The sequence below is a fragment of the Pleurodeles waltl genome, chromosome 9 (assembly GCF_031143425.1).
Source record: "Pleurodeles waltl isolate 20211129_DDA chromosome 9, aPleWal1.hap1.20221129, whole genome shotgun sequence".
NCBI lineage: Eukaryota > Metazoa > Chordata > Amphibia > Caudata > Salamandridae > Pleurodeles > Pleurodeles waltl.
Genome location: NC_090448.1, coordinates 974,037,959 through 974,050,972, shown reverse-complemented (window position 1 = coordinate 974,050,972; position 13,014 = coordinate 974,037,959). Strand labels below are relative to the sequence as shown.

The following is a 13,014-nucleotide window of genomic DNA, read 5'->3' as shown; positions in this document are numbered from 1 at the left end:
AAATAGTTTTTGAAGAAAACATAGATCAGTATGCTCAGTATCTATATAAAGACAGTTAACACACCTACAGTCTTCACAAACTATATTTTATTCAGGTCTTACTTGATTTATCATCCACTTCTGATATGGTGGGGTTGTATGTCTGAATATTGTGGCCACAAATATTGTGCTTCAAAAGTATTGTAGCCAATATGTAGGTTACCAAAGAGAAGTCTCAAATTTAGTATATATAGGTAAGCATAGATTTACTGAAACCACATCTACATGTCGTGAAGCTATACATTTATATTGTCGAGGTACATATATGTGAAAATAGATATGTGACACCTATACTTACCTAAAATACTTGCCTTGATGGTAGTTTGTCAGTCAATGATTTTAATATGATATTTTTGTAGTGCAATATTGTTTCCATGGTATTCTTGTACTTACACTCTTAATGGTTTCCCAAACACTTCTTTCTGCATTTAATTCTCTATTTATCACTGGTTCGATGATAGATTGTTTCTTCTCTATATTTCAGGCCATACTATCTCCTTGCGGTAATTTTCTGCTATTAATTGTTCCCATTTTGGTGTCCACCAAGGATATGTTCTTCGTCTTCTAATTTACTTCACTCTATACTACTACAAAGCCCTCCTTAGTTTCATCAATTGGTTTTTAATCAGTGTCTATGCAGATGACTCCCAAATCCTCATTTTATAATTGTCTTCCGAAAAAAGAAAAAAAACATTTGACATGCAAATGGAAGTGAGACTGCTGGAAAAGGAGAGGTAATGTCACATGAATCCCAAAGAATGAAGCAACAAAGAGAGAAGTACCGAGGGAGCTGAATATAGAGAAGCACAAAAAAGGTGGCGGGAGTGGGAACAAAAACATACTGAACGCTTGGAAAAATAGCCTACCAAACGCTGGTGTCAGGCATGAGTAATTTTGTCTGTTCGACTCTTGTACCGACTCTCCTTCCTTTAATTTGGGAGACTTCCTGCTCCTGCCACAGTTCTTCTGCAGTCCCCTGGGATTGTTCATTATGTCTTTACTTTTGTTCCTGTTTCTTGTATCAGCTTGTGAGCTGCCTTGTCCAGCTAGTGAAGCTGCCTGAAAATGGCATCTGAAAAAAGAACCAGCCCAAATAGTTTCTGAAACCTCAATCAGTGGATCCTTATCTCCTGTCTAAAAGGTGTGTATATATGTGGGGTCCAAACCACCCCACTCCACCTTGTCCCAGTCTCCATGACTCAGGAAGGGAGTGCTCCACAGAGTATACAAACATAATTAGTCCAATTTATCTTTTACCTCTGAAAGAGACAACTGAAATTTGGCTTCCTTGCCCCCCTATTGGTTTCTACAATTATGACAGCTGCAATGTATGTAAATGTGGCATAAATAAGAAACTTACATTTACTTATGCTGGTAGCACTGAATAATCAATAAGACGTTTATAAATTGCAATAGCACATATGTGATATTTGTCATTATTTGCAGTTGTGAAAAAGTATACGTAGGTAGTATCACACTTCAATTTAAAATCAGGATCCATGAGCATTTAAGATCTGTTAAGCATAAAGATGCAGGAAGCCACTTGCAGTACACATTTCGAATGAACACAGAGAGTATGGATTTTCTCAACTAAGAGCTGTAAGTAGGGGTTTGAATATGGATAATGAATGTAATATTTTTTTTTATAGATTATTGTACTATGAGTGTTAGATGTGGCCCTTTTTGCAGGGTTATCTCCAAACTTTTTGCCTTATTCCTCCTATTTGTTCTGACCTGTTTTTGTTGGCTTTAGGACTCTATGCACTTTACCACTGCTAACCAGTGCTACAGTGCATATGCTCTCTGTCTAAAATATATTGGTGATTAGTTTCTCCATGATTGGCATATCTGATTTACTAGTAAGTCCCTAGTACAGTGCACAGTGTGTGCCCAGGGCCTGTACATCAAATGCTACTAGTGGGCCTGCAGCACTGATTGTGCCACCCACATGAGTAGCCCTGTAAATATGGCTAAGGCCTGCTATTGCAGTGTCTGTGAGTGCAGTTTTAAAGAGCCATTTTGACCTGGCAAGTGCACCCACTTGCCAGACCCGAACCTTCCCTTTTATTACCTGTAAGTCACCCCTAAGGTAGGCCCAAGGCAGCCTGTGGGCAGGGTGCAGTGTATTTAAAAGGCAGGACATGTACTGGTGTGTTTTACGTGTCCTGATAGTGAACTAATGCTAATTTCATTTTTCACTATTGCAAGGACTATCTCTCCCCTAGAGTAACATGGGGATTGCCTTGAAATATCTTTTAAGTGTAATTTCCTATTGGGAGCAGATAGAGATGTGGAGTTTGAACTAACAATTTAAAAATACATCTTTTGGTAAAGTTGTTTTTTGAATTGTAAGTTTGGAAATGCCAATTTTAGCAAGTAGACATTTTCTTGCTTAACCATTCAGTGCCTCTGAATGTCTGCTGAAAACACATCTGTGTCAGGATGACAGTTGGGTTGTTTGTGCATTCACTCTAGACTGTCACACAAAGAGAGCTGAAGTGTGCCCTGCATATCCTGATGGGTCTTCCTGAACAAGCGTGGTGAGAGGAGCTGACACTTGCATCTGAATATGGCTGTACCTGTCCTGACACAAGGCGGTCTCCAACCCCCTGGAGTGTGACTGGGACCAGGGCAGGGAAAGGCAGGGTCTTGTGCACTACAGACTTATCTTTGAAGTTTGGCTGCTTCATTGAAATAAATGGGTATAAGTACTGGACCTTTGACCCCACCTAGTTAGAATACTTCTGGACTGAGGAAAGTCTGCCAGGAAGAAGAGCTGGACGCTGTAGGAGGGACTGCCACTCTGCCTGTTGCTCTGTTGTGCTGGCCTGCTGCTTCTGTCCTGTGAGTGAAAGGACTGGACTTTGCTTTCTACGTCCTGCTTTCCAAGGTTCTACAAGGGCTTAAACTGAGCTTGCCTCCTGTTAACAAGTCTCGGGCCATCAAAGACTTCACCTGCCAGCAACTGGGCTCTCTCGCTGAGAGTCCTGACTTGCCAAGTTTTGCCAAATCCAGTCCCTGGGCCCTTGGAAGTGAGTTAGAGTGATCTTAAGGTGAAAATCCAAGCATCGACTTCCAGCATTGCTGTAAACCGACGCATCGCAGGAAAGATCTGATGCAGTGCCTGCACCGCCACTGCAGAATCGATGCAGCACCAGCAACGCCAGTGCAGAATCGACACAATGCCTGCTTTGCTGCTCTAAACCAACACATCGCGTCTGGATTTTCGACACATCGTCCCTGGGTGCCAAATTCTTCATCGACACCGCACCACAGTAAGGAACCAAGGCTGCTCCGCCTGACAGTAAGGAACTGACATCACTTCCTTGTGACTGTAAGGAACCAACGCCTCACCTCCCCTGGCAGGAAGGAACCAATGCATCGCTTGTTTTTACGATGCCTCACCTCCCCTGCGCCTGTTCCCATATTTGATTTTTGATGCACCTAAGGTACTTTGCCCTAAAACAAACACATCCATTGATTACTATGATCTATTGCTTTAGTCTTTTAAAAGTGATATCTTGACTTATGTGTGTTGGATTTTTGTCGTTTAGGTCTTGTTTTATTCAGATAAATATTGGCTATTTGTCTTAAACCGGTGTGGAGTCCTTTTGTAGTGTTTTCACTTTGTTACAGTGTGTGCGTGTACAAATACTTTACACATTGCTTCTGAGTTAAGCTGGACTGCTCGTGGACTGCTCGTGCCAAGCTACAAAGCGGGTGATCAAGTGTTATCTTAGCTGTGTGCCTCCCTTACCCTGACTATAGTGAGGGTCCTACTTGGACAGGGTGAAAACCACTGCCTACTAGAGACCCCATTTCTAACAATGAGGAACTCAAATAACAATACAGTGGAATGGGTACATGACGCTTGATCTGGATCAGTGAAGTGATAGACAATGAAGGTAATGACCTTGATTAGCACAAAATACATGTTGCTTTAGGATATGAACCAGTCTCAAATTAGGGATATGACATAGTTGGGCTGAAGAAATTCTGTTCTTTCAGTTTATCTATGAAATTGTTGTCCCAGTCCACAATGGTGCATGCAAGTGGTTAAGTCAATTTTACTAATATCATTTTTACAGGGCAGATATATGTGAGTAACCAGCATGCATGCTCTATGGCAGTGGTTCCCAACCTTTTGATTTCTAAGGACCCCCACTTTAACATGAATGGATCCCAGGGACCCCCACTGAATCATAATGGGAATCTGGGGACCCCCGTTTGAGTCATGACTGGAAGCTGGGGACCTAATTTGTCAATATTTGTTCATATTTTTTTAATTTTCTAGGCTCTCGCGGACCCCCTGAGAAGGCTTCGCGGACCCCCAGGGGTCCCCGGACCACAGGTTGGGAACCACTGCTCTATGGCACTTAAACTATCATAGAAGTGGTTTGGTGACAGCTCACAGAACAGGTAGTTATGAATGAATTGCATGCACGGTCTGTTGAGATATGTACTATCAATTTTATCAGACAAATATGTGACTAATCAGCATGCACTTGCACTGTCTATGATACTTGAATTATAATGGAACAGGTTGGTCACTTGTGCGTTTAACAGCCCACAGAATGGACAGAAAAATGTGAATAAACTGCATGTAGTCTTTTGATTTGTTTATTATCAGGGAAGTGGTCGGGTAACATGTGTTTGTAACAAACTCACGAATAGCTATATAAAAAGTGGCAGATCGATGAGGTATTATGCTTTTTGTGATTTATTTATTTGGTGTGCACTAGATTATTCAAGGAAACTGAGTGGTCCAAGATGAAGGACAGTTTAGTGGGTTTAGGACACAGTATATTTAGACTTCATGGTTGCTGTTACAATCTTGCGGCTTTGTAAACAGGCATCCAAGATGGTGTCATTTATGCCTCACATAGAATTCTAGGAAGCGTTTATGGAGAACCAGAATAGTAAGAAACGATGGAGAATCTATCTCATCAAGAAGTTATGAATAATTAAGATAGCTAATGAATGGAGTCTTAATACTAAGAGAATTGCTTAAGATCGTTTTATATCTATTACTTGAGGTAATTAGACTGTTTAAGATGGCAGAAAGTATAGTGAAACTGGGAAGTAATGTTTTTTTAATTCTGGGATATGGTGGCGTTTTATATGGGCACCAAGATGGCACTTTGCATTCCACAAGCTGACTTTGAGAAAGCTTTCACAGCAAGAACCGTGGGCTGGATTTTGTTTTACTCAATAGAAGGGGAGGACACTGTTGATTTTCAGACCCTGTTATTGGGATGTAGACTTTTGAACCTTGCTTTTTTAACAATGGGTAAACGCAGGGCCACTGAAAGTATGTGATTTTGCGACTGCTGCTTTTTCTGCATAATTATTGTTTTAATGCATATGCCACATATTACTGCGTCTGCCGCATAATCTGCAGATTTAAAAAAAAAAATTTCTAGCTCCAAAGGATTAAAGGTTATGAAAAAAAAATTGATGTGTTTGAATGCAACTGAAGGTCCTTAGCAAAGGTTAGCTCGTCATCCTTCAGTTGCTTATCTCTGAATTTGGTTGTTAAACTCGTACTAATGACATGAAATATTTGTCCAGACAGTATTACCATGTGTAAAAATTACAAAATAATTAAGTAATATTATCAAAAAATGTGCTGCATTATGTTGCATAACTTAGCTTTTCTTGCCGCATAATTTAGTCAACCCTGCCACATAATTTGGTGCTCCCTGGCCGCATAATTCCAGTGACCCTGGTAATACACAAGGGACCGAAAAACTATATTTGATGCGAGTGGTGTATGTTAAATATAGTCATTCTTGAACATCCTCAAAGATCTGATTCAGAAAGATTTTCTGAAACTAGATGATACGTATAACTTGTATTCAAGGAAGTATTGGTGTAAAGACTATAAATGGTGTGGCTCCAGGCTGAATATACTGTATGCCATGTAATTTCTATTTACACATCTTTCTTGTTCATTAGGTTTTAAGGTGTTAGCTACTTAGTAAATGCTGCAGCTGTGGCCATTGGCAGGTCTTTTTGGGTGTTCATCATTAAGAGTAAAACTAATTCTGTTCTAAAACAAAAAACTGATTGCTTTCTGGGATAGTTAGACCACACACTTTTGAGGGATGTTTCAAATATACATTATGTCTATTATTTGGGATGATTATCTTACCAACTTGAATTGTATAGCAATGTTATTTATTTTATTTTTTTAAACTATGAACAAACTTGGACTCGGTATGATGTCAATACAAAATATTAATGAGAACATCTGTGAACTTATGTAATTTTCAAGAACAAATCTTAAAACGTATGAGTCATGAATCATTTTAACAGGTTGGAGGGTTCTTGAAAATTAAACAATGTTGAAATAATGTATTTTTTTACATAATTGTAGACATATTGAATAGATTATTATTTTATTTATAGGTTACTAAGCTAGATGCAGTTTGAAAAACCCCACTAGGAAGGATATGTCTGCGCATGGGACTACTGTTTAGGAATGAATCTGATGCTTTTTAAAGATTAGAAATTGATTAATTGGTGGAATGTAACAAGTACCATACAGACTTTAATGAAAAGTTATTCGCTTAAAGGTTACTTATGATGAGATTGGAAAATGATAGTTTATGTGGTTTTGAAAATCAATGATGCTATAACTATTGAGTGTGCTATTTATGAAATTATTGAAACATTGTATACTTTTGTTTTAAGTAGGATATGTTTATGAAATGTGTATCTCTAAAGCACAGAAACCTCTGCCATCAAGGGTCAATTAATTAGAGAATCAGCAGTGTGTAAGGATCGATAGTTGAGAGAAGAGGAAATGTACAATTACTCATTTGTTTCTATTGTGGTCCATGTTACATAATTTAGACAATTTATGTATTTTAATGTTAATGAATGGTTTGTATGGAATGAATTAATATTGATTTTAATGGTGTGTATATATAATTTTGCCTTGAAAAAGTTCCGTGGGACGAAACACGTTGGCTGAAGGCTGAGTTTTTATCGAGAAAAAGAACAATGTCGTTTTTGGGATTTGAAAATATGCTTATGGAAGGGACACTTCTTTGAAAATTTTGGACCACCATTATATAACTAGCTTAGACTACAATTTTATGACCTATTTGTTTGATTGAACACTGATTTGAGTTCCAATAATTGATAAGTACACTACAGTGCTTTCCCCAAAAATGTTTTTTTTAGAGATATGTTAAGGTGTTATTAAAAAAAAACCTTACCATAACTTCACTTTTATATTGTGTGTGTATGTATATATATATATATATATATATATATATATATATATATATATATATATATATATATATATTTATATATATATATGTCACAGGATTTGGTACAAACCCCATCTTCAACATGGGCTTATTTCAGTATGTCACTTCTCTTTCACTCCTTGCATGCCTCCAGACCAGAAGTGATGTCCTATAAGTTCAGTTTCAACAATAGGTTTGCAGTCATGTGTTGAACCAGCTGCAATCTACAGTATGATTAAGAGAGACCTAGATATATTGTATAGGAGTACTTTAGAAAGACTACTATACAAGTGTTGACTAAGGATACGCCATGGAGAATGGAAAGCAATCTTTTGAGTATTTGTAGCTGGAAGAAGCAAGGCTGGGATACACCTTTAATCTAAGAGGGCACGGTAAATGTAGACTCAAATTAACATCAAAGTTTCTTAGAACCTCAACAGGATTTGCAGATGGGCCAAATGAGAATAGCCACTAAATGCCCAAAATGATAAGTCATTGAAAGTGGCAAGTATCTCAATTGTAGCCTTGTTATGGCACATCTAAGAACCAACTACTAATCAAATATATGTATAATGGCACTTTGGTTACACCGCATGTTGAGAACAACCAGACTGTGATCTGCAAAGCTACAAAAAAAAGTAAGTCATCAGACACCACAAAAAGAGCAAAAGAACCTAAATGTGATGCTATGTCTCAGTATTTTATACCACCAGGTTAATGCAAAATGGTAATTACTGCCACCACATGTTTAATAACTGTCACCACAAAAGGGCAGCTATGCTTCTCTTTACCTTAAATGTTTTCCTCAGGTTGGCTGGGCTGCTGAATGTTCCCTAGAAGAAAGTACATATGTTAGTTTAAGGCATTAAAGCAAAACTCTTCTTTTTGCTGTGAGGAGAATTTCATGTGCAGCTTCATAAGTCTCATGGGCCTACGGCTTGTGTGCCAGTGGCCACGGAACAAAAAGAGGACTGTAACAATTTACAGGCATACATGTGGTAGCCATCTTGAAAGGCCCTGTACAACTCAATACAACACATTTTATAACAGAAAAACAAGTGGTGGCAAGATTAGTCATTAAATAAACAATATAATCATGCAATTTTAATAATTTAGCTTACACGCTTTCGCTATTAAGATGCTATACCATTTTTACTACATTTTGTGGAGTTGGCTGTACTACAATGCATTTAATTAGCACTCTAATTAAAGAGAAACAAATCTGTTTCAAGGTAACGCCCACATTTGTGTAAGACTGACAGAGGTCGATGGGGTAGTTATAAAGTCACTAAAGCCCTGAAACAGGCTGTCCCTAGAATACCACATTAAGTTCTATAGTCCATTCCTCTCTATTCCAGACAGCAACCTCTTACCATACTACTCCATCAAGAATCTGCACCAACATAGACCACTCATTCACTATAAGAAACATCTATAACTGAAACAAGAAGTGATTTTCTCCCTGCAGCACAAATCAGTCACTTTTCACATTAGCATAGTCAATAACAGCAATATTTGCTGGTTCCCATCCTTGACAAACTGCACCGTAATCTATAAGTACAGCTCCCTTATTGTGTAATTATTAAAACCATTTTGAAACTCAACTTGTTCCATTTCAAACAGATGTTTCTTATTCCAGGCGATTGTGAAGTGCATTCCTTTTTTTTGGACATTTACAGCCAACATTGCTTATTGGACAAGAAAGACAATACTAATTGACAGATACAATAATGATGATAACCCAGCTTGGACCCTTTTAAACCAAATGACTTGTAACTGCCTTGAAAAATCCAATCAGCTGAATTGTCAGAGCAAAACATGTGCCTGCTGTGACAGCTCAGTAAAAACGATTATATTTTACAATCACTTGAAATACGAGAAGTCTATTGGAAATGTAATGAATGAAGGTGTAATAGGAGTCCCTTAATTACACTTGTATCTTATAACTGTGCAAAAGTATTCCTTTCAGAGCGAGTCGCCAATGCACCCAGTGATCAACCATATGGACAGCAGTAGTCCCTGCACTCAGTCAGTTTGGACCCTTACAACAATTGAAACCCTTCCTTATCGTCCTAGATATCTCTGACTGGCCATGTGCACTTACTAGCCTGGGTCATTCAGTGATGCTAGGGAGAGGCTCGTCATAGTGGCAGGCATCTTAAGTGCAGTGAAAAAATGGTCCTTCGTAAGATTTGGAACTGAAAATCAAAGCGCCTCCATTTGCTATTCAAAATATACTCCAGTCACTGTTGTCATAAATCTTACTTTGTTCCAACCCAAATGATGATTTTTTTTTTTTTACATTACCAAGCACTATGCATGAATTTGGTGGTACCCACAACTTCGCTCAGTCCAAGCAATTGTGCCCCCCCCCAAAATATCTCCTACTTACCAATTTTCAATACACCAGAAAGACCCAACTAAGCTTTTTTTCTCAGTAGTGACATGGAAACTGAATACCCAGAAAATTTTTATTCTATTAGTCAGAGATCAGATCCTAACCACTGGCACACACTCCAAACAAAACAATCTCTATTCTCCCTTTCTTTTTACTCAGCCTGGGCAGCAGACTTCTGCCCGGCACACTGGACTGCAGACATTAATCAACCCCTTCAAAATACTGAGACACCATGACCCTTTTCTTCATCCCGTTTCAGAACTTCATATCTTGAAAAACGATACTATCTGGTTAGTACCTCAAATTGTCATTTAAATGAAAATCACTTTTTCCAGGAAACTGCTGCACCTAGAAACCCTTTAAGAAATGACACATTTTAGTTAAATTCCATTTACCACCATGTGCAGCACGGTCTGCTTCTCTCTCACTGACTGTCAATCTTTGAAAACCTGGTCATTCCTGCTGGTTAACAATTAATTATAACAACACAAGCATGACCTGCCTTAGCCCCTGCATTTAGTGGTTCATACCAAGACACATGCTTCTTTCCAATGAAATTTAGCAACATTTATCGAAGTAAATACAGGCCTTTCCATTTTCCTGGTATCTTGATATTTTCCAATGGTGTAGTCCCTCCTCCACACAGTATGGCATATGTGCGTTATGAATGGATAGCATTTGCCTAGTGCAAACCTAGCCAGAAGCGAGCAGAGTGATTCACAGGGTTGAAGCAAAGGATACAGTCAACAAGCAATTGGAAAGGTAGCTCATTTGTGCATAGTCTCTGTAACACGATGCAGTGTTTTTTAAATTCACCATTTTCATGAACTGCAGCAGGTTTTCAGCAGTCCTTGCCATATCCTGGGTACACAGGTAGAACAGGCCTGCTACCTTGTGTTTCTTTCTTAAACTGCTTTGTCTCCAGTCTGTTGATGTTCTGGCTGCATGTGTGCAGCAAGTCACTAGAGACGGTGATCCTGTCAGCTTGATAGGTCGGAGTGCAGGTTGTGATGGCTTAGTAAATGATGCCACCGGTTTTGAAGATGGCGAAGGCTGTCAAGGGGAGCCGGTGAAGTAATATAAGGATGAGCTTGATGTGATCATATTTTTTATGGGCTTGGATGAGGGCATAAGAAATATTCAGGATGTCCTTAAGTGAATCCAAGGTGGAGTCTTGGTGGCCGAAGAGCAGCATATCTCCACCATCCAAATGCAAGAATATGAGGGCTTGAACAGCAGTTCAAAAGTCACTTTTTAGGAGCAATGATTTTACTTTCTTCAGCAGAGACAGCTGGTACCAGGCTGTCTTTATTTTCTTGCTGATTTATTCCTGGAGGGGGAGATTGGTGACTGGGGTGAATCCAAATGACTTGGCATTCATGAAAGTTGGGTAGTTAAGCTGTCAATGTTCACATCATTCAGCTAGGTTTATACTATGCCATGTCATATTTTATTAGAAGCAGGGCATTCCTATTCAACTCTATAAAAGTGAATTTGTAGGGGAAGTAATTTGTTCCCCACCAGAAACATGTTTTATTCCCATTGCTAGTCCAGTTTTCACCAATGCTACAAAGGAATATTCATTGCATCATTATTTTCCTCCCACTTCATATAATTACTATCCCATAAACAGTCCTTCAACTTCCAACATACAGTAGTATGTTCCTTTGTTCATAACACTGCATTGCTTTCATTAGAGTGTTTTTTTTTCTAAAGGCAAAGAGAAGTACTTCATCTCAGTTTTATGATATGGTCTCAAAATCTGTCCCTTACTGTACTACATCCCAAAGTCACAGGAGTTTGTACAAACCCCATCTTCATACATGGGCTTATTCCAGTATTTCTCTTCTCTTTCACTCTCTGAAAAAGTTATAACGTCCAGGCTCACTTTCACCCTGTCAGTTAGAGTGGACGAGTTATACTTCCCTCTCTTAAAGCCTTCTGCCAGCAGACAATGCACTATCATGAGCAGAGCTTACCTCTCCTTCAGTGTAGTGGTATAAGCAGGAGTAAAACAGCGTAGTCACAAGAGGCATGAAGAGAATGGACGTCTTTCTTGGATGCTTACGGAAGATTTCATCGTGCCCAGAAGCTTCTACATGCTTGTCATTTGCCTGCAAATATAACCAAAAACAGGAAATTTGTTAACTTACTTCTTGTTTCCAGGACCACCTGCTATATATGGGGTGTGTCAAAGATATAACATCAATATGTTCTTGTACACCATTCTAGTAAATCACAATGGTTCAAAGACTGAACAGTGATTAACCCACTTTTGTGTCCATTGTTAAGACTCTATTATGCAAGGTCAACCACCTCATATGCTTCCCCATTAAAGAACAACCTCATATCAAGTTTGCACTGATTTCTTAAGACGATGTCAGTGGCCAGTAATTTGGCACCATTCTACTGCCTCCAGGGAGGGTGCCTTAAACACACAGAGCAACAGGACAAAACGACCGGTCTCAGGACCCATGCAACCAGAGGCTCTAATGTCACTCCTTCAATGGACAACAAAACATGAAACAGTTGTCTGTGTAATAGTAGTTACATTGTGTGCTTTATGCTGACAAGTTAAGGCTTTGTGCACCCACTGATGAGATATATGCTCCATGTTAGAAATGGGGTCTATGGTTGACAGTCAGGTTACCCCCGTTAAAGCAAGGACCCTCACTCTAGTCAGGGTAAAAGAGTATCACCCTCAGCTAACCCCTGCTTACCCCCTTGGTAGCTTTGAAGAGCAGTAGGCTTAATGTCAGAGTGCTAGGTGTAAAGTATTTGTACCAACACACACAGTAACTTAATGAAAACACTACAAAATGACACAACACAGGTTTAGAAAAATAGGAAATATTTATCTATACAAAACAAGACCAAAACGACAAAAATCCACAATACACAAGTCAAGTTATCAATAAAAATGCAAAAAGAGTCTTTAAGTAGTTTTAAACACACACTAACGCTGTCAGCGTGAAAAAGTATCTTGGGCGCCTCAAAAATAACCCTGCACGGGCGAGTGCGCGTCAAAAAGGGCTTGCGATGCGTTGATTCCACTCAAGAGTGGGACCGTGCGCTGTTTCTCCTTGCACTGGGTCGGGCGCGTTGTTTCTTCTCTCCCCAGGAGGGCGATGCGCCGAACCGGTCAGCACTCTCGGGTCCGGGCAGGCCTTGCGTTGTTTTTCCACGCACAGCGGTACTTAAGTCGGAAATCCAGCCGCACGATATGCCGAAAACCCCGCAGCGTGGGTTGTCATCTCCCAGCCTCCGTCAGCGATGCTGCGCATCGTTTCTCCTGCTCCGTACATCGATTCTTCG

At 39.4% G+C, this 13,014-nt stretch overlaps 1 protein-coding gene across 3 annotated transcripts in view; it reads right to left on the bottom strand.

Annotated features, from left to right (window-relative positions):
• The window catches only part of VIPAS39 (VPS33B interacting protein, apical-basolateral polarity regulator, spe-39 homolog), a 299,691-nt gene that overhangs the window by 63,209 nt on the left and 223,468 nt on the right, over positions 1 to 13,014 (bottom strand). For all 3 annotated transcript variants that reach the window (XM_069208408.1, XM_069208409.1, XM_069208407.1), the window contains 2 exons: positions 11,679 to 11,813; positions 8,093 to 8,134 (listed from right to left, as the gene is read on the bottom strand). In XM_069208408.1, the coding sequence (XP_069064509.1) occupies positions 8,093 to 8,134; positions 11,679 to 11,813 (177 nt within the window). The remainder of the gene's footprint in view (positions 1 to 8,092; positions 8,135 to 11,678; positions 11,814 to 13,014) is intronic.